Source organism: Podarcis gaigeae (assembly GCF_964106915.1).
Source record: "Podarcis gaigeae genome assembly, chromosome: 5".
In the NCBI taxonomy this organism is placed as follows: Eukaryota; Metazoa; Chordata; class Lepidosauria; order Squamata; family Lacertidae; genus Podarcis; species Podarcis gaigeae.
Window position 1 is genome coordinate 32,865,461 of NC_139681.1, and position 25,416 is coordinate 32,890,876.

Consider the following 25,416-nt stretch of genomic DNA (forward strand, 5'->3'; position numbering starts at 1 on the left):
ACAAATAGAGAGGGAAGAGCCTAGGCAAGAAGGAAGGTTAAGAGAGGTCGACACAGCAAGGCTTGTTTATTATCACAGCTGGGCTACACAAGTGTTCTCTGTTATGGTGCCACCGCAAGCATGTGGCCGGGCTCACTGGGAGGTTTAGCTCACGTTAAAAAGAATAAAAATCCCACAGTTATTCATAATCTTTTTGTGTGTGTATTTGAAGGATATGGAGCCGCACAGAAAGCCTAGATGGCTCTACCGGAAGCGCAGTTTTTGCGTAAGCTCTGGAATGCTCAATGTAATAAGCCAAGCTGGCCCTCCCCCATTCTCCACACACGCGCACACACACACGAACACCCGCCATCTGCTCACACTGCGTGAGGGCACCCGTGGCTGCAACACCCATGCACTCGCAACACACTCACACACAGAATCTCACACCTGCAGGAACCCACAAAGCAGTGGGTGCGTCCAAATGCAGCAGCAGTGGGACGACCGTCTCTTTCAAAGGAGAATTTAAAGTTTGCTGTGGTGCACCCTATCCAGGCGAAAAGCCTACAGTTCCCCTGACCTGGAAAAGAATGTAGAAAAGAGCATCTTTACCTAGAAACAAAGCAGCCAATAGCAACGCCACACTGCAACCCAAATCATTCGGAAGCAAACCTCCCTGGGGTGTCTGTTTTGCTGTTGACGGATATGGAACCCCCTTTTTCATCATGGGAACTTTGTTCCTAGCTAGGGATGCCTTTTTGCCGTCAGTTACCCTAGCCTGCCCCACAAATTTGCATTCCACAATCAATAACGTTATTTCTCCTTTTTTTAAAAAAAAAAATATATCAGTGTTTCTCAGCCAATTGTGTGCCCAAATGCCTCTGTCACTCTGCCAGGGCACCGAGAGGCCAAATGGAAGCCCGTTATTCTACAGTGACCAGAGATAAAGTTGAGACAAGTTTGCAGTGCCCTTTCTTGGGATCCTCTAAATCAGCGGGGGCAACCCTGTGATCACCTGTCGGTTCTTAAATCAATACGAGGATGCCAAGCCTCCTGTGGGGAATTTTCCAGGGAGGTAGGATTTTGCAGGACCCTCTCGGTGTCTGAGAAGTCTGTAATATGCTAGCCAAGTTTGGAACCAGCGCTGTGCTACCTGTCCCAGCCTGATATGGATCTAACATATGGTCAAAGGAAGAGAAAGGGGCTGCTCTTCATCCCTGACCTGTCAGCCGAAGTCCAGGTGATCACACCTCTTCCATTGCAACGAAGACCCAGGAATGCTTGGCAGATCTCCTGGGCGCTTGCAGAGCATGTGCTTGAAAGTGATCTGGTGCACCAGGGTGTACATACCTAACAATGTGCAAATTGTTGGAAGCTATTGCTAGGAACCATAACACGAGAGATGATGGGGCAGGTAAACATATCTGGGGGTCTGGCTACGAGCGGAAATGTGTGATAAGACAATTTAAACATTAAATTAAATTACATTTTTTAAATATATTTATATATATAAAAAGACCACCCGAACCTACAGTGCAGAATACTTTGCCCCCTTTCCCATTTTGCTTTGATACAGCTTTGATCTCTGCTAAACTGGGGGGTGGGAAAGAAGATAATCCCCACGGCCATGTAAGGAGAATGGACTCACCCAGGCAGGTGCATACATACATACACACACTCACACACGCACACACACACAACATGTTCTGCCATAGTTAGTTACATTCAACTGTGTTTCCTGATCATCTTGTTAAGCTGTTCCCTCTCCTTCGGGTTTCGATAGCCGTCTCCCAGCCCTGCAGCCAGCATCCTGACCAAACTGTGCCCTCGGCGGCTTCTACCAGATGTAGCCTCCGTCGTCGGCCTCTCCCGCCTCGCCTTCCTCCTCCTCGGCCTCCTCGCCGGCTTCCTCAGTCTCTTTCTCTTCCTCGTCTTCCCACCCGACGCCACTCCCAAAGTCCCCAGAGAATCCAACGATATCATCTGCAACGACGAGAAGAACAACAGCAGCAGAAGCAGCAGCGTTAGTAAGGAAACGGCGGTGCGGCACTTTGGTAACCGTGGATGGTGAACCCTCCCCCTCAGAAGGCATTCATTCACTTCTTCCATGGCGAGGAAACCTTTCCGCTCAACTCTACAAGTGGGGCCAACAGGAGCGAGCCAGCAGGAAATCACACTGAGCAAGTTGGAGTTAACTCTTTGTTGGCAAAAAAAACCCCAGGAGTGTCAGGCCTCGTGAGCACAGCAACTCGTCTCCAGCAAGTCTTGCCCCCCTCCCCCGCCTAGAAGCACTAGCTGAGACTGAAGGGTCCTACCTCCTCACTGCTGCCTAAGTCCAGTGTCTGTGAAGTTAACTCTTTATTCGAAGAAACCAAAACAGTGCAGGCCTAGAGATCACAGCAACTCTTCCTAGTAGCCCCAGGGAAGCAGTTGTGAGGTTCCCACCGCTCTGTAAGGCTCCTCCCTCAATTCCTTCCCCGGCAGCCAAAGGCTCTGTTGTCTTGTCTCCCATTCCTCTGCCCTCTTCATTTCTCTGCATGTTCTGGGAGACCAGGAAGAGGGGAGCTGGTCGCAGCAAGAGGGGGAGACACTTGTGCCTCTTCACTAGCCAGACTCCTCTCTGCCTCTTGGCCTCCCTCCTCTCCTGCTTCAGCTTCTGGACTCCTCTCTGCCACAGACTCTCCCAGCTCACTCAGACCTGCTACCTCTTCAGCTTCCAACACCTCCTCTGCCCAGTCTTCTCCCTCTGACCGCTCATCGTGGTCCCACCACCATTCCCTGGCCTCTGAGCCTTCTTGTGGGTTCCACAACTGGTTCTTCCCACCGTTCCTCTGCATCCAACCAGTCCACGACGGGGGCCACGCTGGAGGCCCCCACTTGTTGTGTGCAACGTGTACATTTTGTGCTCCAACCCGCCAACAGTTCTCCCCACCTTTCCTCTCCATTCTCCTTACCACAATCTGGATTCCCATGCATCCGCGTTCCTGTTAGTTCCATGCCAAGGTGGTCCACGCACCAACACTCCCCACTGCTTGGGTCACACTGCATCTTCCGATAGTACCCATCCTCATCGCAGCTGGGGATGAAGATCCCTGGGGAAGCAAAGTCAGCAACAGGGCGTCAGTAGAGTTGGGATACAATGGTTGCAGCAGAAGGACTTCATTGCTGGGAAATGATTTTTAGGATTGCTGTGTTTTGAAGAACAAAAAAGAGGGACACATTTGCCGACTTCTGCTTTTAACTATGGATTGCTATGGCAAAAAAGAGGACATGTCCTGGAAAAAGAGGACATATGGCAACCCTAGCAGCCCACAGCATCTTGTACAACTGGGAATTTAAAGGAAGATCATACGCTTTGAATAAGAAAGGAGCATAGACTGTAAGGAATAATTGGCCAGAGTAAGGACTTTATATTTAATTGTGCTTAGAACCACCTTAAAAAATAAGCTTCTTCAATACACAGTTAAACAAAAAATGATCTGACCTCAGAGGTGCTTTCACGCATAAACATATGCAATGGAAAACGACAAGGGAAAATCTTCACACAGCGATTATTTCCCTGACAAGAATTACGGTGTGCAAAAACCACTGACAAAAATCATAATGTGTAATAAGTGGATTGCCATATATGCACACGGCCAGGGCAATGCACCGCTACACACACCCCTGGCCTGGCCTGCGACAATGAGCTGTTGCACGATTATTGCTGAAATCTGCCCAGATTGGGGATTTGCTTGCACAAATGGCTCCAGCCATAAGGCTGCTTTGAGCATGTCCACCCACATGTATGAGCTGGACCAGGCATCCCCAAACTCAGCCCTCCAGCTGTTTTGGGACTACAACTCCCATCATCCCTAGCTAACAAGACCAGTGGTTAGGGATGATGGGAATTGTAGTCCCAAAACAGCCAGAGGGCTGAGTTTGGGGATGCCTGAGCTGGACCTTAGGGAAGAGCCGTTAGATCTGCCTAAATCTTCATTTCCATGACACCATCATCTAAAACAGGTGTGGATCCTCTGGCCCTCAGCTGTGGGGCAAGCAGAGATGGGGCTTAGGTGAAAGAAACCAGCACTGCCTAGTGAAGTGCCTTCCAAGCATCGACTATCAGCACCGAGACATCCACAAGATCCCTTTCCCCTTCCCTCACACATCCCCAAATACCTCCCCATTTCCACAACTCACCAGGTTTCTTTTTGGCTGCTTCCTGGATCTGTATCCTCTCCAGCTCCGCAAGACAAGGAGGCTCTGAAACACCCAAAGCAAAACATGTGTCCATTCCAGGATTGCCAAAAACCAGCTCAAAACAATCTCAGCGGAGCCATGCGCTCGTCAATAAATGAGCCGCTCTCTCCCAGTAATCTCTGATACGAGGGCCTACCTTGCAGGACTGCTGGAAGAATAATTAACATAAAATATGCAAAACGCTCTAAGCCCTTAAGAAAAACCACTTACATAAATACCAGGTGTTTCATTTACTAACAGCACTGGTCTACCTTGCAGGTCTGTTGCTAGGTTTACTGAAGTATATATGCAAAGGGCTCTGAGTTCATAAGAAAAAGCACTACGTAAACGCAAAGCAAATATTCTCCCTCCTAAAAACCATTGGCAGCTCCTGGGGAGAAAATATAAGAGAGACCAGCTTCACAGCAAGTCTGGGGAAAAGCATGCTGCTAGATACTATCAAGGTGGGGTGATGTTTTGGGGCTTCCATTGGGGTCCAGAATTAATCTTGAAGGTGCCTTATTTATAGGGATGTTTCTGCATTTTATTAGTAGACCTTACTAATGTTCAATTTTATGGTATATTTATTACTGAGATGCTGAGATGTTTTGGTTAACTTATTGTTAAATTCTGTTGCCACTTGGCCAGTTTTGCCACCACGAGCAAAATTTACGACGGAAAGGTGGCGTGCAAATAAAGGACGATGATCTTTAATCTAAGTGGGGCTGTAACAAGTGCCTCTTTAAACAGCTTGAACTTAGTACTAAAGGTAAAGGGTAAAGGGACCCCTGACCATTAGGTCCAGTTGTGGCAGACTCTGGGGTTGTAGCGCTCATCTCGCTTTACTGACCAAGGGAGCCGGCATACAGCTTCCGGGTCATGTGGCCAGCATAACTAAGCCGCTTCTGGCGAACCAGAGCAGCGCATGGAAATGCCCTTTACCTTCCCACCGGAGCGGTACCTATTTATCTATTTGCACTTTGATGTACTTTTGAATTGCTAGGTTGGCAGGAGCAGGGACCGAGCAACGGGAGCTCACCCTGTCACGGGGATTCGAACCGCCGACCTTCTGATCAGCAAGTCTTAGGCTCTGTGGTTTAACCCACAGCACCACCCGCGTCCCTGAACTTAGTACTATGCTATGGTAAAACAAATCAGCTAAGAAGAGGCTTTTGCTTAGTGCCATCAGTGAAAGATAGGGAGAAGCCCATTTGTCAGCATGTGCGTATCTCTTTCAGCATCACTTACAACAGTTGGCTCTATATAAAGAATGGCGGGATATGACTGGAAGGAGTCAACACAAAAGACTCTTAGGAGAAACCTTGCAGCAACGCACTTTCTCGCCAGAAGCAGAAGCACCACTCTGCGGTGGAGACGCGGCCATCCTTGTAGGTGTCGCAGGAGTTGAAGAAAGGCCGGATGCAGATTTCGTACTTGTCCAGGTTGATGGCTGCCAGCTCCGTCTGATCCAGGAAAAGGTCGCCGTTGGTGTCCAGCTTGGAAAACATCCAGCCAATCGAGTCTTTGCAACTGGCCACAAGGCTCTTGTCCAGCACTGCAAGCAGAAGGGGTTTGAAAAAAAAACAACACAACAACAGAGAGTGAGAAAGAAGAGTAAGGGAGAGCGAAGGTGCCTCTGTGCATATAGGGCCGCTTGTGCCCGCAAGTGAAGGATTTTGGTGCAGGATTCATCATCCTGAGGACTTCAGCTTCCATTGTTCCCACTAAGAGTGAACTCAGGTGGTTTGGAGCTGAAATGGGGCTCCTGAGAGACGAGATGGGGGAAGCAGTGTGTGAAGGTGAACCTCAAGGTAAGAAGAAGTATAAAACTTAAAAAATACACCCCTAGGAGGCAAAACCACCCCAAAGACAACCCAATGGAGACTGAGCATGCTCAGCAGCTGTGGAATGTTGAGTGTCAGCTGGTAAACAAAAAAACCCAAAGTGTGTGTCTGTGTGTGCAACGGAGTATCCTAAGGATAACACGTCTGTCTGCAACTCTGAACAGGAGCACTTGCACTGAGAGGTAGATCACCTGCAGTGATTTGTTGCAGGTTCTACTTGTTATTTTAAAGAAACCAAGCAAGCTGCTAGACCTCATGGCTGCAAAGACAGGGGTGATTAAAAACGTGTAGGCGATGCTTAGGAGCTACACAAACGAGAAGCCGAGCAGAACACCCTGTGGCTGAGAGGAAGGTGCTCCTAGAGTGCCTTGCCGCTCCTCAGAGAAGCTGCATGCATTGTGCAAATAGGCTTGATCTGCATAATTTATACCGCTCACAGAGTTCCGTCTTCCTAGTTGCGGAATTTTTACTTATTTAAAAGCTCGTGTGTCAACACAAGCTTGTGCATATGCATGGCCTCTCCTGGAAAGGCTGTCTGTCGACGCCACTGCACACCAGGATTCAAACCACAGGCCTGAAATTCTACACCGGAACCCCAAAATACCGCCATCACAGTTCTGCATGGCAAATACATGTTAAGCATGTATGGAGCAGAGGTGAACAACTGCAGGCCCACTGGCAAAATCTGGTCCTCTACAAGGTACCAGCTGCTACCCCTCTCCTTCCTGAAGCCAAGCTAGAGGCAGAAGATGCAAGGAGGACGTGGCACGCAGGACAGAAGACGACAGTGGCAGCCCGCCTGAAAGGGTCTTGGCTGCGGCGTCAGCCTGCCACGCTCGGCTCGCTACTCAAAGTGGCCCTCTAGGAAAAGCAGCTGCTATTGAAGGAGACGGGAGCCTTGCCATTTCCCCACACGGCCTGCTTCACTTCCTATCTCCTACGTAGTTTGTGATGCTGCTGCCAGGCTGGTTCCAGATGGACTTCCTCGCCGCTGGAGGTGAGCCACGGCGGCTCACTGCTCTGCTTACGAAAGCCGAGGGACGGGAGCGGCAGAGCCAACGGTGGCACAAGGGCATCGCCCTCCCAACGCGGCAAGACTTCATGCAATGCATCAGGCCCGCCTGTGGGAGAAGCATGAGGCTTGGCGGTTTCTGTTCACTGACATTTAAACTAATGATCTTCCTCCTGACCAGTCACACTTCATGTTCTGCGTGTGCTCTGGGACTAATCTGCCAACTCTGCTCAGGGGCTGGGGACTTGTTTAAAACAAACAAGTGTGCAAAAACCTTTACCTTGCTGTGCTCACACAGCAACTGGCAGAGTGTGGGTGGCCCACACAGAAAGCTCTGCTCTGTGGAAGCAGCCAGGAGATGAGCAGGGCTTGCTTGGTTTAATGTACAAAATGTGCATTTGCTGACGACAAACCAGTCCAACTTTCCATGCTAAGCACATTTTTCCTTTCATCACACCAACTACAAAATGCATAATAATAATAATAATAATAATAATAATAATAATAATAATAGTAATATATATATATATATATATATATATATATATATATATATATAATGAAAATTCCACAGACTTGTTGTTAGAGTGTTAATTTCTCAGATCAGCTCTGAGAACAAAGTATTGTGTTTAAGCTAATGAAAATGTGGCAAATGGCACATGTAAAGCTGCATTTAACACACCGAATCTGCATGAACATGATGGTGACTCAAGAACTGTTTAGTGCAGAGATGGGGAAGCTGTGGCCCTACAGAGTTTATTGGACTACATTGCCCATCATTCCCAGCCAGCTTGGTCGGCAGCTGGGGTCGATGATGGGATTCGTAGTCCAGCAGCATCTGGAGGGCCGCAGATTCCCCGTTCCTGATCTCATGGTATATAAACTAATAGAGTCACACATAAAGACCAGTTTAGTGCCGAAATAAAACAAGCTGCTGGCACCCAACAAGTAACTGCTCAGCCAAAGCAAAAACAATTTAGTTTCACAAGGGGAAATAAGAGCTGACACAACAGGGGGAATAAAGATTGACGGAACCAGGCACATCTGCTGCGCCAGCTCTGGTGAAATAAATGAGCCTGTGGCTCTCGCAAAGTCCTATTCGTTCCAACAAGGCTGTCCCTCTCTAACAGGAGTTGTTGAAGGGCTGATTGTGGTCACCTTCCCTCGTTCAGTGCAGAGGGAGCTTTCTCACATCAATCCTGAAAACATGGTGGAATTTTCCCACTGGTATCTCTGCACTGCTGATGTTACAGCTGAATATGTTCCTGTGTCTTTCACACCTGAATGAAACAACGTTCTTCCTGGTATAACTTAGAGGAAATAGAGGGGTTAAGCCGGGGGGGGGTGACCAGTGGCCCTCCAGATGTTGTTGGATTATAACTCCCTTCCGTCCTTTTCCATTGGCCATGCTGGCTCTGGATGATGGGAGAGTAACCCCTGGGTTAAGCCAAAGTATGCATTCAGAAATATCCTATTGCGCACAAGTATCCCCAGGACTGTACCACTTCGTAGATTGTGAATCACACATTTCAGCATTATCCCCTATCAAAAGCTCCCTGTGTGTGGAAAACCAGCCTGCCAGGAAGAAATATATAGAAGAAATATGGGCGGTATTCAACAGAACTGTTGCATTAACACAACTGGGTCCCTGGCGCTGTCCTCAAATCTACTCCAGAGAGTTGGAGGAAACCCCAGAAGAGATTTAGGGGGGAAGCAGAGGAGAACATTTCCTTGTGCAAGCAGAAATCCTCATCCTGACTTAAGGTTTGCCTTAATGCTACTACCTTGAACGTAACCCTTTCTTCCCCAATGTGCAGGCTTTCCAAGGACAGAAGAGTGTTTGTTTTTTAAACCTATTCAATCATGCAGCCAACCATCCACCTGCAGCTCAAAGATGTTCAGTCTAAGGGAATCACTGGACACAGATATCAGTCCAGTAACTGCAGAGAGAATCTCTTCGGAGATTGCATGGCTCCGTCCCTGTCTTTCCATGACTGTGTACGCGTATGGATATGACAATGGCCACAGTTTCTGCATACCATTCACTGGATTGGCCCCTGCGCTCCCGGAGCTGTTCTGCTTGGCATTCTCATGCAGGAGCTGGAACCAGTCACGAAGCCGATCCCCCAAGTCTGCCAAGTCTTGCCCAGTACAGGTTTCTGTAAATCAAATGCAGAATTATTAACTGAGCACCTCGAGCTGGGAAGAATATGAAAGACACCCAAACTCTATTTTATTCATTGTGCAAGAGTCTCTTTTATGTAGCAAAACATTTCACCTTCGTGGAGTAAAGTCAGTGTCTTAATGTGTGTAATACAGAAAGGACTGCTTACTGAGGAGTTGGGGAAGGGGATGACTTGTGACATTTATTAGCTTGGAAATCCCTGCCTTAAACAAAAGTCTGAGCTGTCCAAATGGTGGATAAACTCCAGGATTTGACAAGAGCACCACTCACTTGCCTAACCAGAGTGTGTTACACATCTTGGACTTGTCTAGAATTTGGGCTTCTGTAGCCTGCCATTTTAAGGGTTTAGGTACAGAATAGCATACAACTCAGAAACAGCCTTTATACCAACTAACTGAACAAAACTTACACAATTAATTTGCTAATTAATTTGCTAAGTTTTTCTCAGGTAACAGTGCTATATTCGCTAAGTAACATTAAGCATTCTATATCTATCTATCATCTATCTATCATCTATCTATCTATCTATCTATCTATCTATCTATCTATCTATCATCTATCTATCTATCTATCTATCTATCTATCTATCTATCTATCATCTATCTATCTATCTATCTATCATCTATCATCTATCTATCTATACACACACACACACACACACACACACACACACACACATATATATATTTCATGTATGCCTCATAGCAGATACTTAACTCTTTATCCTGGCCTTTGATGCCTATGGTACGTTTTTAGGACCCACCTTATATTTTTGATTGTAAATTGTTTCATCTGGTTTTAATACTGTCTAAACCTGCCTTGGGTCCTTATGGTGAGGGGGAAGGAAAAAATCTAAGCAACAACGAAACAGACCTATTTCCTTCCTTCCTCCTCTTTGCAAACGACGGTGTAGCGTGAACTGGATTTCCCATTTCCATGCGAACTGGCTCTTGGCAGATGTGCTGAAATGATTTCTGAATCTTTATTGCGTGGACCAGAACTGCAGTCATGGGGGAACCTGACTTTTGGTGCTTTAAGCTTTCCCACAGCTCTTAGGTCAGCACCATATTGACTCAAGTCTAGGAGACCCAAGATGTGTGTGGGGGGACCTGGGCAATGTGTACTCTTTATGGGAGCCCTTCCCCAGCAGTGGGCTCTGGTGTGCTTACCTGGCATTAGTGTGCAGCTGAGACTGTGCTCTGAACGCTGCCCTAGAACAATGCTGCACTGTGGGGAAGGGAGCATTTTAATAATAATATAATAATAATAAATTTTTATTTATATCCCTCCCTAGCTGGAGCTGGGCTCAGAGCAGCTAACAGCATTAAAAGTAACACAGCATTCTAAAATCAATATTCTAAAATCAATTCATAATCAAATGGCAACCACTGGGCCAGAGTTCTACGAGGATCACCAAAGGAGGGGGTCAGACTGTGCCTTGGCCAAAGGCCTGGTGGAACAGCTCTGTCTTGCAGGCCCTGCGGAAAGATGCCAAGTCCCGCAGGGCCCTAGTCTCTTGTGACAGAGCGTTCCACCAGATCGGGGCCACAGCCGAAAAAGCCCTGACTCTGGTTGAGGCGAGCCTAACCTCTCTGTGGCCTGGGACCTCCAAAATGTTTTTGTTTGAAGACCATAAGGTCCTCCATGGGACATACCAGGAGAGGCGGTCCCGTAGGTATTTCCCGTAGGAAATTCAAACAGCGAGTAGACCCAGCGTAGAGAACTAGCTCTTTTTTGTTTGTTTTTAAAAGGTGGCTCCATGGCAAGCAGCAGCAGTGCCCGCTGCCACAATGCTGGAGCCCTGAAACTGCCCAAGGTTGCCTGGTAGTAATGCCAACCCTGGGGTCACCTTCCCAGAACAAAATGATGACAATGCACACGAAACCGCAGTGTGAGATGTGTTACCAGGGGAGGGAGCTTGCCTGCGTCTGGATCATGGTCTCATGTAGTTTTCCTGGCAGATGAATACATATGGCATGATCAAGGGAGATTGGGGCCCCTTGGAATACGATTTAATGCCAGACTCTTAGGCATGCTTTCTGTTGTTCACACAAAAAGCAGCAGAGAGAGAAAGGGAAGGAGAGGATGCCGTCATCAGACTATTTGCTAAAATGTTCCCCCTGACCTTGTTTGGTGTCTGTTGCTGAGGTCGGGCTATGCTCACTCGCGCATGGGCACTGCCCCTCGCACTTAACCGTCAGCTGTTTGCTGGTCAGGCAGGCTTGCTGCTCCAGTTTGCACTGCAAGACAGAATGGAGAGTAGACAGTCAGAGAAGTCAGCACTTGCCAATCAAATGGGGGACGGGATACCCGGGCTCCGGGACTCTGCTGGTCTAGGAGAGCATGCCATGAACCTCCTCAACCTCATCTCACCTGCTCCTCTGCTGCCGCCTGACGCTTCCCTCCTCATTTGGTAGTCCCTGTCTAGTCTGTCCAACATAGATCACACAGCCTTACAGAGTGGACAATGCCCCCTTCTCCTCTATCTTTTGGCAGCAGGAGCAAGAGCAGAAGGGGAGATGGGAGGCTGGACCACTTCATCACCTCCGTCAACAGGCCAGACCCTTTCGGCTCCTCCTTTCCTTAAGTTGTTTTCATCCCAGCTGGTCCTGCAAAGACCAGGTGCCTGAGTTTGCTTATCTTCATCCCTTTCCCCCGTTTTGTATCATCTCTTTTAGATTATAAACCTGAGGGCAGTAACTGTCTTGCTTTTTAAATGATTGTTAAGTTGCTTTTCGGCTTCTGGAGCAGGGTCCAAACACTACAAACAAACGGATACTCTAAGTTCTGCACTAAGATGACGATTCACCTACTGCTTAATGCAATGGCTGAATACTCATGCACAAGTTCGTAACGGTTACTCCCCCCCCCGCCCAATTCCAAATTCCATGAATAATATTCCTCCGAACGCTCCTTGATGTGAAGCAACTCCATTAATCAGCTCCAGTGTAAACATATTAATCACAGGGATTAGCGGCTGCGTATATCAATATGCTGACATTCAATATAATAAATCGGAGGATGTGACCATTTCCCTTTTGTCCGCGATAGAAGGCACAGCGGGTCTTGGAAAGTATTACTATGGCAGTATAATGAACTCTGCCTCTGGAGCCATGCCCAGCTGGAGCAATGGTGCTCAGCTGATATAGTCCAACTTAGGAAAGGGTTCTGTTACTAGCCAAGGCTACATGCCTGCCGTGATTTCCATGGGGTGGGGGGGGGGAATGGGCACCACAAAACGAGGCTTTCTGAGAATTTCTGCTTTTATGACGGGGAAGATATATATACACAAGTATGTGTGCAAGGGAGGGGAAGGAAGTGGGGAATAAATAAGGCTTTTGGTAGCTGGGGTGGGGCTTCAGAGCATGAGGCAGTTTCTCATGCTCTTAATGACTAGCACAAAAGAAATGTTGCAGAATTCTGCAGTATTTTTCAATATAAGAGACATCTTGCAAATGGGCTTATTTTTCACCTGCTTACACAGATCACAGAATTTGGCTTGACGTGGGATTTTGATTGCAAAGGCACAGACGGGGTTTTTAATTATAGTGCACCCGATTCTGCTTATAAGGTAAAGGGACCACCGAGCATTTGATCTAGTTGTGACCGACTCTGGGGTTGCAGCGCTCATCTCGCTTTATTGGCCGAGGGAGCGTAGCGTATAGCTTCTGGGTCATGTGACCAGCATGACTAAGCCGCTTCTGGCGAACCAGAGCAGCGCACAGAAACGCCGTTTACCTTCCCGCCGGAGCAGTACCTATTTATCTACTTGCACTTCGTGCTTTCAAACTGCTAGGTTGGCAGGAGCAGGGACCAAGCAACGGGAGCTCACCCTGTTGCGGGGATCCGAACCACCGACCTTCTGATCAGCAAGCCCTAGGCTCTGTGGTTTAACCCACAGCGCCACCATATCTCATGCCAAAACACAGGAGGGCTCTGCGTAGGGATGGGGAATCATCCCCCCATGCTCCATGGCTAGATCCTGCCTCCTTCCCCTGATGATCCTTGCTCTTTATTCTGAGTACATTTAGGAGCTCTAAGTTCCAGCAACAAGCATCTCTCCCCCGCTGACCCCTTTGAAATCCAAGGACAGATTGCAACAGAAGGGTTTTGCGGCAGGCCAGCCTTCTGATCCTGTTACTTTTTTTTATTTAACTCTTCAGGCAAGGAGGAACCAAAAGCAAATAACAATGAATCTGCTTAGTGCTAATCTCCCCCGAATGAAATTTCCTGCTGTGTCCTGGTTTCGAACTAATCAGGCTAAGGCTTCTCAACATTCTTTGGTGCATAATAGGCTACAAACTGGCTGCCTGTTTCCTGCAAACTATAGAAAAATATTTCCCCCAGCCACTGACTTGACCTGCTGTGATATCATGGGGCATTCACAAACATCTTAATAACTGATGGGATGGGAGAAAGAGTAACATATTTTTTTAAAAAAATGGAAGGACCCCAGTATATTTGTCTGTGACAAAACACCACACACAGAGCGTGTGGAAATGGAGGATTTAGTTGGTGGGAAGATGAAGGGGTAGATTCACAAAACCCAAAACAAACTTGAGCAAGATGGGCAATGGAACTGATTACTTAGAGGGATGGTGCAGTCTCCCTCACTGGCACAAGCGATGGGCAAATCTTCAATTTATTCCAGTTTCTCATTTCTCCAAACTTAAATTCGGTTCTCCATATTTCCACATGGTTGTGATTTTTTTTAAAAAAAGTTCCCATGAAAATTCACCAGCGTTTTACTGTAAATTTGTCCTAATCTAATACACATTTGTATGCAATGTCCCCTAATGAACAACTGTACGCAAAACAATTTCCCCTAATACAATAAACTGCTGCATGCCATTTTTCACTCATATATGCATTTTTTATGCACACTTTACACCAGTATGTGCATATTTGTACACATTACTTCTCAGGAGACCTGCACTACAAAATTCAGAAAAGTGTGACTTATGAAGACTGGCTGTGTTTTGGTTCTCATATTGTGTTGGAAAGCATGAAGTAGGTACGTTCATCTTTACACGCAAACTGAATTGAATTTCTCCTCCCATCCCCTACTCGTTGGAGGCTTTCAAACAGGCTGGACCGGTCTGGATTTCCTGCATCAAACTACATGTCCAACAAGACCACCTCCAAATCTATGGTTCCAAGTGGTTGGTTCAAAGCATGTTACAGCTATTTACTTAGCGGCAAAGCCATAATTCCAATGCTCCACCTCACTGCCAGATCAGTGCTCGGGATGCGAGGAGACAGCCAGGGAAGAATCAGAATCCTCACTTCCAGTTGCAAATTGTCCCGGCCACCATACGGAGCAATCCAAAAATGGCTATAAAAGATCTCCGAGTTGCGTGCTTCAGGAGCTGTATAAAAACCAGCCTCAGTTTTTAGCAAAGGAACCATGTTTCGGTTTCTGAATCAGTTTACCCCAGGCTGGGAGGCGATTCTTCACAAGACTCGCATCTCTATTTTGAGAGAGTTAAATGCAATTGTATGTGCTAAAGGCAAGAGCTTACTTGGAACAGACTCCCCCATTCCAACAGCCAGAAGGCAGAAAAAGTAGGTCAGCACAGCATAACAAGGGCTACCCAAACAAGCTTTGGCTCAGTGAGTCACACCAATCCCGCACAGCTTCACTGTACTGCATGTAACGCAAAGGCATATTGCACTCCCAATACTGTAAATATACCACTGCACTATTACCCAGAGACTCACTTTGTCTAGAAGGAAAGTAATATGACCTCAAACCCTTGGCGATACTTGTATTGCTGCTGTCCGTCTTTTTAAGGGACCTGCTTTACATTTCATGGAATCAAAAAGATGGGAGGCACCTTGAAAGGTCAACGAGTTCAGCACCCCCCTACAGCAACCTCAACAGAGGGCCAGCCAGCCTCTGCTTAAACAGCTCCAGCAGAGGAGAACCTACCACCTCCCAAAGCGGCCAAAGAGCTCTTACTGTTAGGAAGTTTCTCCTAATATTAAGCCGAAATCTGCTTCGTTGCCATTTCTACCTGTTGGTTCCAGTCATGATTCCGTAGGCCAAAACCATTCACAACGTCCTAATTGTATGCATTTTGTTTCTAGAATGTGATGTTTTGATACCAACATCTAGGTAACAGACATTCTCCCTTTTCTAACCAACACCAGGGACAGCCAATAGTATTTCCTTCCCCAGAAATGAAGGTGCCCTTAAAAAGAAAAAAGGATTCCTTGATCTTGCTGCCAAAACTCATCTTGATTTCTGGTCTGGTCAATGGGCCCAGCAGGTTTTCATATCGTTTCAAAAACCTGTTTGACTACAGATGACAATGAGGATAAAATAAATTCGTGGAAGGGGCATAGCTCAATGGTAGCGCATCTGCCTTGCGTATAAAGGTAAAGGGACCCCTGACCATTAGGTCCAGTCATGGCCGACTCTGGGGTTGCAGCGCTCATCTCGCTTTACTGGCCGAGGGAACCGGCATACAGTTTCCGGGTCATGTGGCCAGCATGACTAAGCCACTTCTGGCGAACCAGAGCAGCACACAGAAATGCCGTTTACCTTCCCGCTGGAGCGGTACCTATTTATCTACTTGCACTTGACGTGCTTTCGAACTGCTAGGTGGGCAGGAGCTGGGACCGAGCAACGGGAGCTCACCCCGTCGCGGGGATTTGAACCGCCAACCTTCTGATTGGCAAGCCCTAAGCTCTGTGCTTTAACCCACAGCGCCACCTGTATCCCGTGCCTTCCGTATAGAAGGTCTCAATTTCACTCTCCGGCATCTACAGGCAGGACTGATAAGGACTCCTGCCTGGAGAGTTGCTGCCAGTCAGTGCAGGCAATACTGAGCTGAATGGACAATTCGTCTGACTTCGTATAAGGTAGTTTCCTTTCTTACTGTGGGTCTGATTTGACTAACCAGTCTAATAATAATAATAATAATAATAATAATAATAATAATAAATTATTTATACCCCGCCCATCTGGCTGGGTTTCCCCAGCCACTCTGGGCAGCTCCCAACAGAGTATTAAAAACACAATAAAACATCAAACATTAAAAACTTCCCTAAACAGGGCTGCCTTCAGATGTCTTCTAAAAGCCAGATAGTTGTTTATTTCCTTGACATCTGATGGGAGGGCCTTCCACAGGGGAGGTCCACCACCGAGAAGGCCCTCTGCTTGGTTCCCTGTAGCTTCACTTCTTGCAGTGAGGGAACCACCAGAAGGCTCTCAGCATTGGACCTCAGTGTCTGGGCTGAATGATGGGGGTGGAGACACTAACAGAAGTCTGCACAATGAAGCCTGCACAATTGGCCGAGGGTGTCAGTACAGAATGAGAAGGGAGGAGAAGAGAAACCACTCTGTCAGGCAAACAGAAATGTGTGCGCTGACAGAGTGATCTCCTTAGCACTACAAATCCCTCCCTTTGTTACTAAATGCGTGTCTGCACCAGAGGAAGTGAAGCCTTCATATAATTTGTTATTCTCTTAAAAGCTGTGCCTCATTTTATTATTTTCTCCGTGCCTTTTTGGTTCTTTTCATCATACTACCATTCACGAGAATTCTGCAGATCTGCAGCGTTTAGCAATGACAATTTTAGCTGCCCTCAAAAGAAAAAGGGGGGGAAAACCACCTCATAATTACCTCTTCTTTATCTTTAAAATCAACCAATTACTCCACCTCTGGGACCTCCACCAAAGGGTTATATATAATCTTGATATAATTTTGTGGATTGGTGATAAATTAAGCAGAGGTGCCAGAGAGGTTGTCTTTGTTGGTTATTATCTTTAATATCGCTAGCTAACAATGCCTCCAGTGCTTCGACTAATATATATATATATATATATATATATATATGTGTGTGTGTGTGTGTGTGTGTAATTTATTTAACTGTACTGAAGTACTAAGTACTGCTCCACAGTTTGGGTTAATGTGTCCTTACAATTTTCACAAAATTGTCCGTTTTTACAGATGGAAATGAATGGTGAGAGGACTTAGGCCACCCACTGATAGCCTAGAGGAGAAGAGCATTAATGAAGTACAAAATTATGTCCATGAGATGGCAATGTAGGAAAGAGGGCAAAGTTTCTAAGCTTGAGAGGAGAGGTGTTGCGAGCAGTCAAAAGACACATCAAGAGGAAGGGGCAGGTGGCTTCCATGTCTTCTGCTCACACTCCTGAGTCTCGTCCTAAGGAAGGAGGCAGGCACTTCCCTCACAGTGAGATGGCCTCACTCCTGAGCCTGCAACAGAACGTGCTTTTCCGCACTACAATCCAGAAATGCGGAAAGAGGAAACATTAGTCCCTTGAGCAACCGTTCTGAAAAAAACAGGCCCTAATAACAAGTTAAAGAACCAAGCTTTTCCCATGGCAAAGTGTTGCATGAGATGCAAGTAAAGATTTATTTATTTGTTACATTTATATGCTGCTACCTTTCCTGCTTTTGAATTTTGGTGCTGCTGCTTTTGAATTATGGTGCTGGAGGAGACTCTCAAGAGTCCCATGGACTGCAAGAAGATCAAACCTATCCATTCTGAAGGAAATCAGCCCTGAGTGCTCACTGGAAAGACAGATCATGAAGCTGAGGCTCCAATACTTTGGCCACCTCATGAGAAGACTCGACTCCCTGGAAAAGACCCTGATGTTGGGAAAGATGGAGGGCACAAGGAGAAGGGGACAACAGAGGACGAGATGGTTGGATAGTGTTCTTGAAGCTACCAGCATGAGTTTGACCAAACTGCAGGAGGCAGTAGAAGACAGGAGTGCCTGACGTGCTCTGGTCCATGGGGTCACGAAGAGTTGGACACGACTAAACAACATCTTTCCTTCGGGAAGCTCCCTTGTATCTTCTTCTTCTTCTTCTTCTTCTTCTTCTTCTTCTTCTTCTTCTTCTTCTTCTTCTTCTTCTTACTACTACTACTACTACTACTATTAGGATTTACAAGCTGCTTGTAGAGCCAACTCCCAGTACACCATAAAGCCGGCTGAATAACTTTGGGTCCATTACTGGGTGGTTGGTTTTGTTTTGTTTTTAAGCTTAACCTACCTCACAGGGTTGTTGTGAAGACAGAATAGGTGGGTGGGTAGAGAAACAAGAGGACTCTGAGCTAATTCTAGCAGCTGCGTTGCCTACACCGTGGTGCTGATAAGGCCAAGGTTGTGGGGTTTGATCGCCTTAAGGGACAGTGGCAAATCCCTGCACTGCGGGGGTTGGACTAGATGACCCCTATGACTCTTAAGAATGTAAAGAACAAGCAAAGACGGTAAAATAACTCAAGAGAACAGAGATACAAAAACTCCCTGCACGCCCCTCCCGCATAATACTAAACAGGTATGAAATTCAGACCAGACCCCCTGAAACGTTGCGGCTGCTTCTTCCCCTGAACGAATGCCCTCCCGCCAACCTCGTTTCCAGGCTTAGCTGCTGCCACTTTCTCTCACCATGGAGCTGTAAGTGTGTCCATCGGAGCCACAGACAGATGCGAGCTGGGTCATGTGACAAGGCTTGCACAAGCTCTCCTTGTTTCCATGGAGTTTCAGGGTAGGCTGTTTGATTCTGTGGGTGCACAGGAGGAAGAGATAAGAAACAAAGAATTCGTATTAAAGCAGGGATAACCTCGCAGCAAACACGCCCTCAGGCACAAGATGCGCTCTTCTCTGTTCGGCACTTGAGGAATGTGAAATATCCCGAAACTGCAGACTGGAGACTGCTCCTCAGGTATCACTGTAATATAAAAGGCAGGGATCCACAAGTGAAACTTTTCACAGAGCCACAAGAAGGAAAAGCTTCACCTATGGATTTCTGCCTGTTGTGCTGCCATGAAAGCCACACGCAGAGCTTCCGCCTGCCAAACAGCGACGGCTTTAACCTTCAGTTATATGATTTGTTCTCAGAAGAAAGGGGCAAAAAGCCATCGAGACCAAAGGCCTCTTCAGCCATTTGGGGCGAATGCGCATGGATTGATAAGGGGCCGGGGCATGCACAGAAACCCCAGTCCCAGCGTCACTGCATGGGCCAGATCCACTTCACACCATCCTGTATTGAGAGCAAAAGTCTGAAGGGAGATTTTAAGGGTGTTCAGATGAATGTGTGCATGCACCTGTTTTCTCCCCGCTCTTAGCTCACAGGAGTTTGGGCGAACACTTGCAGAGAGCTCATGTGTGAACACCTGTGGACCGTAGCATAACATTAAGTGAAGGAGCAGAAGATAGCCTTAGCCACAGTTCACCTGCGCAATATGGCCTCCCTTAGGGATACTGTCTATTCCTCCTCTGCCTTTTCGCTCTTAAAAAGAAGTTAAGACTTGTGGAAATTGTGCAGGCAACTCTATACCTGCTTGTTCAGTGAGAACAGGCAGTGGGGAGCAGGATCCGGCCAAGGGGCCAAATCCTAACCACCCCCACGGGCCATTTTGAGAGATGGGTAGTGCCTCTATCACCTGACGTCACAACGATGTCACATGATCCGAAATATACCTGGTCCTGAGTTTCAGATTCCTGGCTAACAAGTTGCACTTCAGCAGGTGGCTGACAAGCACTTGGCACTTTAAAAAATATTCATTCAATATCCTGAATAAAACAAATCACTTTTAAATCTACTAAGTTTAAGTTTGGGTTGTCCTCCATTGACTTATAAGACCACTGACTTCCTGTTGTGCCCACCACCAAAGGACTTGTCGGAAGCAAGAGCGAGTCACTCAGTAACACCTATTGCCCCACCACGGACTCGTGGGGAGGCCAGCTGCTTCCTTACCTGTGCTCCAGCTTTTTGCGGCTAATGCACATAGCCCGCTGGTAGCCCTGGGCGATGCACACCTTGTGCCGGCTGCATTTCACTTTCTGGCAGGGATCCTTGGTGGTGTCCACACCTAAAGCCAGAAGTAAATGGAGTGTGAATGACTAAATGCTCCTTTTTATAGCAGAGGTTGCTGCCTGATAAAAAGCAGACGCTTGCAGACAACCACACACAACATGCTAAAAACCACAAAGCAACCACGGTCTGCAATACTTCGTTACATGTAATCTGGATCAGAAGCTGTTTCACAAATCAACTTAAATTGAGTCTGATAATTGGACTAGTTTCCCATTTGTAGTGCTATCTTATAAATAGGGTTGCCCTACGTCCGGGTGTATGGCAATGTTGGAAGTGTTGATTTTTTGGCGAATTTCCTTTTTAAGAAAAAAAAAAAAAAAGGACAGCAACTTCATTTTGAGATTCTGCAGGAAAAGCTCAACAACTTTTGTGTTCGGATATTCACTTTTTGAAATACAGCAACCCTACAACTTTGCTACAATCGACGATTTCGAAATTGTTTGCACGCAGTGTACTGCCGACTGCCTTTGCAAACAAACCTAAACTCACCGCTTTAGGAAGACAGCTCCCCAATATGCAACGGCAATGAACCTTCTTGCTGTGTGCTCTCCCTATGACCTGCATGGATTCCTACTACATGCAAAAAGGTGCTGCAAGAGAACCACCTGACATGGTACGTATAAGGATTCACATTTCCCTCTTCGCTGAGGAACGGGTAGGAATGTGCAGCTGTCCTGCACGGACACAGTCAAGGGTCACTTTACACTTGTCATGTGTGCCTGTCAATATGCAGCCAACGTGGGCTCGACAAATCAGCTGGCTTACTCACCTGCAGCAGTGTCCAGTGCTGAACTACATATACTGAAGGCTCTTTGGATTTGCATTCAAGGCATGTTTGTGTGTGATGGAGGACTTTGTGCAAGAAAAGCCCTAACCATGAGGGTGGATTGAGACCAATATTTTTGTTATGGTTCTCTACAGAACTAGCACCTGCCACCTGAAATCTAGTCTCTAGCCACTCCCCTTTCAAACACATTTTTGTTTAGATTTATTTTTTTAAAACACACCCACACACCCCTATGCATCCAAACATCTAAATCCCAAATCGGTGAGATTTAGGTAATACGCCCACTACAACCAATCATCACTAAATCTGGGAAACAGCTATAGCTCAGTGGTAGACTGCATGCTTTGAATGCAGAACAATCAAGGTTCGATTGCAAGCATCTCCAAGCAGCTCAGGGAAAGACTCTCTCCTCAAAATCTGGAGAGCTGCACCCAGTCAACGGAGATAATCCTGAGCTGCATGGACCACTGGGCTGACTCAGCAGAAGGCAGCTTTCCATGTACACTGTGTCAAATTTAGAATAACAGACAAGTTTCAAGCCCTGTGCTCTAATCCGGCCCGAATGACTGGTCTACTGAAACAGCCTCCTGCTTGCATTTGTCAACGAAGGCACACATCTCCATCTGGGCTGCAATGGTTATCTACCCTCTACCAAATTGTCTGGCAGATGTAGTTTGGAACTTCCTGAGGGCACATGAGGTTGGAGGAGGATGGACTAGCTGCCCGCGATGGCTGTTGGATTTGGGCCGCAGAGGACAATGCAGCGTAGAGCTAAGCGCCCTTAAGCTCGCCGCTTTCAAAGGGCATAATAAGCATGCTTAAATCTGCGTGGGTTCAAAGCCAGCAAACTTTACAACGGCAGGAACTTTGGAGCCTGGATCAGGCAGCCTTTGAAAAACAAAATGCTCTTGCACTATTTTCTGAAGGTCAGCAAATCAGTATTCTGGTCAGGCCAGAGCAGTCAAGGCATTCTTTAAATTGAATTGCCTTTATTTAATAAAACCAAGGGAGATCAAAAGACTGGTGCTCAAGTACTCAATTTTCTAAAAGTTTAGGGGGGGGGAGTCTGGTGCCAGTAGTGATTGGAAGATCGGGCGGTGGTAACCAGTGAAACTCCAGCTCCTCAAAGCTTGAATGTATAAACCTGCTTTAAACAGGATCAGGACCTCAGTCCACCGATTTCAGTTCTGTCTATAGCAAGATGGAGGAATCTGTGGCCTCCATGTGCTGTGGGACTCCAACTTCCATCATCCTCAGCCAGCAAGGGATGATGGGAGATGGGAGTTCATCAACATCTGGAGGTTCCCCATTCCTGGCCTACACAGATTGTCTTTGGCTTTATAAGGTCTCAGAGAGGAATCTTTTCCAGCTCCATACCTGGCGATGCCAGAGACTGAACCTGGGAGCTTGGGTATGCAAAGTATACACTCTTACTTATGTGTCAATTTTATTTAAGTCAACCATGTCTACACCACTTACCACCTTAGCCTCTAAGTGGTGTACGGGAAGGATAAAAGGATGTGATGAATTTAAAGCCAATTAAAACTGACTGTGGTTTTAAAAATAAATAAATTTTAAACTATCTGCAATTGAACTATGGTCTGTTCTTATAGCTTGAGCATGCTGTTCTCTTGCATACATTTTTCAACGGTTTAGAAGATCGCGTTGCTCAGGCAACATGTGGATATACTCAAGTTGCTTGCCATAGAACAAGTTGCTTGCCATCTCCAGGGAGAAGGCTCAGAAAGCAAGGAACGGCTCTGGTGTCAGTTGAAGTAGCAGACTAGACAGACCCAATGGTCTTGCCTAGAAGAAACGTCCTCTGTTCCAGGTTGGCTAGGAAGCTTAAGTTTCGTAACCACACAGCATCTAAGTCAGCAAACTGTTCCATCAGGTCTCCCTATGCCCCATATACGTTCTTTCCCTGGAATAGGGAAAGGGAAACCTCAGGTCTGGTGGCCCCACCAGCCCTCTCTTTTGGACCCCCAGAGCTCTCCACCAGCCACATCCCCTCTCCCCAGACTACACAATTCCCAGTTTCGGCTTTACAACCTCCTTGAACGTTTTTGCCAGTCTGGAACCTGCTCCTGAACTCTACACTCATTGTTCTACCCATTTTTGTTTCTGGCCCCACTCACTTCTGGCATGTGGCCCTCGGGACATTGCTGAGAAGGTAAGCTGGCCCTCTGGGTAGAAAACATTCCCCATCTGTGTGATAGAGTAGCTACGCAGTACCAGCACCCCCCTTTTTTCATCCAAGTCTCCCTTTTGAAAACTAAACTTTCCCATCATGCTTTTGTTACTTGACCTGTTTACATAAATGTCCACACCACCCTTCAGTAGATATCCCTGCTGAAGTGGTTTACAAAGGCCAATGCGAAAAAGAATCAAAACGCACGTGAAGAATCACATAAACACAAAGGCTGAAAAGGCAGCCGTATCTGAAAGCTGTAGTGCCGCCAATCAGAGGAGCACAGCTGCATTTACCCTTCCTGCCCCTCTTCCCTACCTAACAGCTGATCAGCGCAACTGCAGTTGATTTGTTGCACATGGATATTGTTGGATCAGCGCCAACTGCCCCACTTGCAAAAAAAGGAGAGGAAATATATATATACCTCATATCCCACTACAACGCTTAGATTAAAATTAGACCAAATTTAGAAAACCTTTAAGCACAGGAAGGCCTTTAAAGCAGATTTAAAATTAATCAGAGGAGCGCCCTGGCAAAGCATTTGTGCAAACTGCAGTACCACCCCCGAGACGGCCCTGCAACATCCAACCTCAACTGCTTTAAAACGACCGTGGACGTCTCCCGACGAGCCCCTGAAACAGCCATTGATTCAGATTATTTCCTCTCCTGCATGAAATTGAGTCCTGCACCATTCCACTTTTTTATTATCTGGACAGCTGCTCAGAGCTCAACTCTGTGCTTCTACTCCGCAAATTTCTCCTCTGTCACATCAACCACCCACCCAATAATTTTGGATCAATCATCTGTGAAGTCACAACTCTGGAGGCATCGATTTCAAGTAGCAATTAAATGATAATAACCAAGGAAACCAAACCTGCAAACTGTAAACATTTAGAAGCAGGTGTCTCCACTAACATAAAAGGGGGGTTATTTCCATCACTCGCATAAGCACAATCAATTCTGCTCAATGGCACACAACAACCTTATCTAACATGCAGGGAAATAGACTTAACTAACCAAAACACCTGGAAGAGCATCAGAATTCACCCCAGAAGAAAGTGATTAAGGCCATGGGTAGCCCACTCTAATGAATTATCAAGGGCAGGGAAAACTTTGGCCTGTCTACAAATTGTTTTTGTGTTTTTAAGAATATGCATTGGCAGGTAGATTGTATATGAAAGACTACTGCAGCTCAGAGGTAACACCATGCTGCTAATGGAACAGAGGGAATGGAAGATAAAAAAGGAAGACCATAGCCTCCACGTAGAAGGAAAGTTGCAATTCCTGCATTGTACACACATATTTTTTGCAGCTAGTAAAACCAAAACCGGGAAACACATCTCTCTTCAAACACGCCTGTACTCTGGCTTGATAGTCTTGCCTTCAAAGTCATTTTCAAACGTCTTTAGAACAGATGAAAGCAAGGTAGATGCAAGTGAGATTTGCTTCCGTATTTACCATCTTGCAGGCCAGGAGGAACCTTGTCCTAACAAGGTCTTGGGTACTTTATCGCAACAAGTCCTTTAAAAAGATTAAGCAGAACCAAAAAAAAAAAAGGGGAAAAGGGTACCTTCATCAACTGGCTGATTATCCTCCCAGCTTTTGATGTAGTCATCCTAAATGAGGGGAAAGGAAAATGACAGCCTAAGTGAATTAAAAGAGTTTAAACAAGAGAAAATGTCAAGTATAAAAATCCAGATGCTGAGAACTGCAGGCAAATCAAAATCCATACAGATAACGTTATGCAGAGGATGCGACAGTGATGCTTCCTTGACAGCCTGAATTCCAGGAAAGAGGCTCTGTTGCTGTAATTTCTCTTGGCTTTACCCTCTTGGTTCCCTTTTTGCAGGAGAAGCTCAATGATTTGATGGGCTGGTGCTTAAGAAGGCTGAATCTTCTCAAGTCCTCGATTCTTCACAAAGCAAAGAAATGGACTAGGCTCTGTGGGATTTGTCCATTCTTGAACAACGATGGGAAACCTCCGTACTATGAGCCTAATCAGGCTCCCCAACTCCAATTTTGGCCCACAAGGCCATTTTGGCCAAGCCACACCCACCTGACATCACATATGATGTCATGCTGATAGTGATGTGTCAGGTGTGGTGCAGCTAAAGACCTGACTTAGCCAAAATGGGGTTTGCAGGTACTGCTGATCAGCTGATTGGCAGCCCCTGCAAAGCGATACGCCCTTTGTCCTAGCAAACCCTGACCATCAGCTGATTGAGGTTTGCTATGCCAGGGCTCAGCCATTGCAAGACCCTATAGTGTAGAACTAGGAAGACGATCCAGGCATTTCAGAACACCAGGTCATATTCTCTTGTCCCTCGAGACCTTGTTTT

At 46.6% G+C, this 25,416-nt stretch overlaps 1 protein-coding gene across 1 annotated transcript; it reads right to left on the minus strand.

Annotated features, from left to right (window-relative positions):
* Nucleotides 1-818: 818 nt before the first annotated feature.
* LOC310845566 (testican-2) lies at nucleotides 819-24,692 on the minus strand. Its single transcript, XM_083740792.1, has 9 exons — nucleotides 24,648-24,692; nucleotides 19,980-20,094; nucleotides 18,668-18,782; nucleotides 11,367-11,481; nucleotides 9,096-9,215; nucleotides 5,537-5,755; nucleotides 4,162-4,224; nucleotides 2,934-3,071; nucleotides 819-1,962 (listed from the first exon to the last, which is right to left on the minus strand). Exons 2-9 carry the CDS (start codon nucleotides 20,009-20,011, stop codon nucleotides 1,817-1,819), a joined length of 948 nt encoding a protein of 315 aa, XP_083596918.1. The 5' UTR covers nucleotides 20,012-20,094; nucleotides 24,648-24,692; the 3' UTR covers nucleotides 819-1,816.
* Nucleotides 24,693-25,416: the final 724 nt, after the last annotated feature.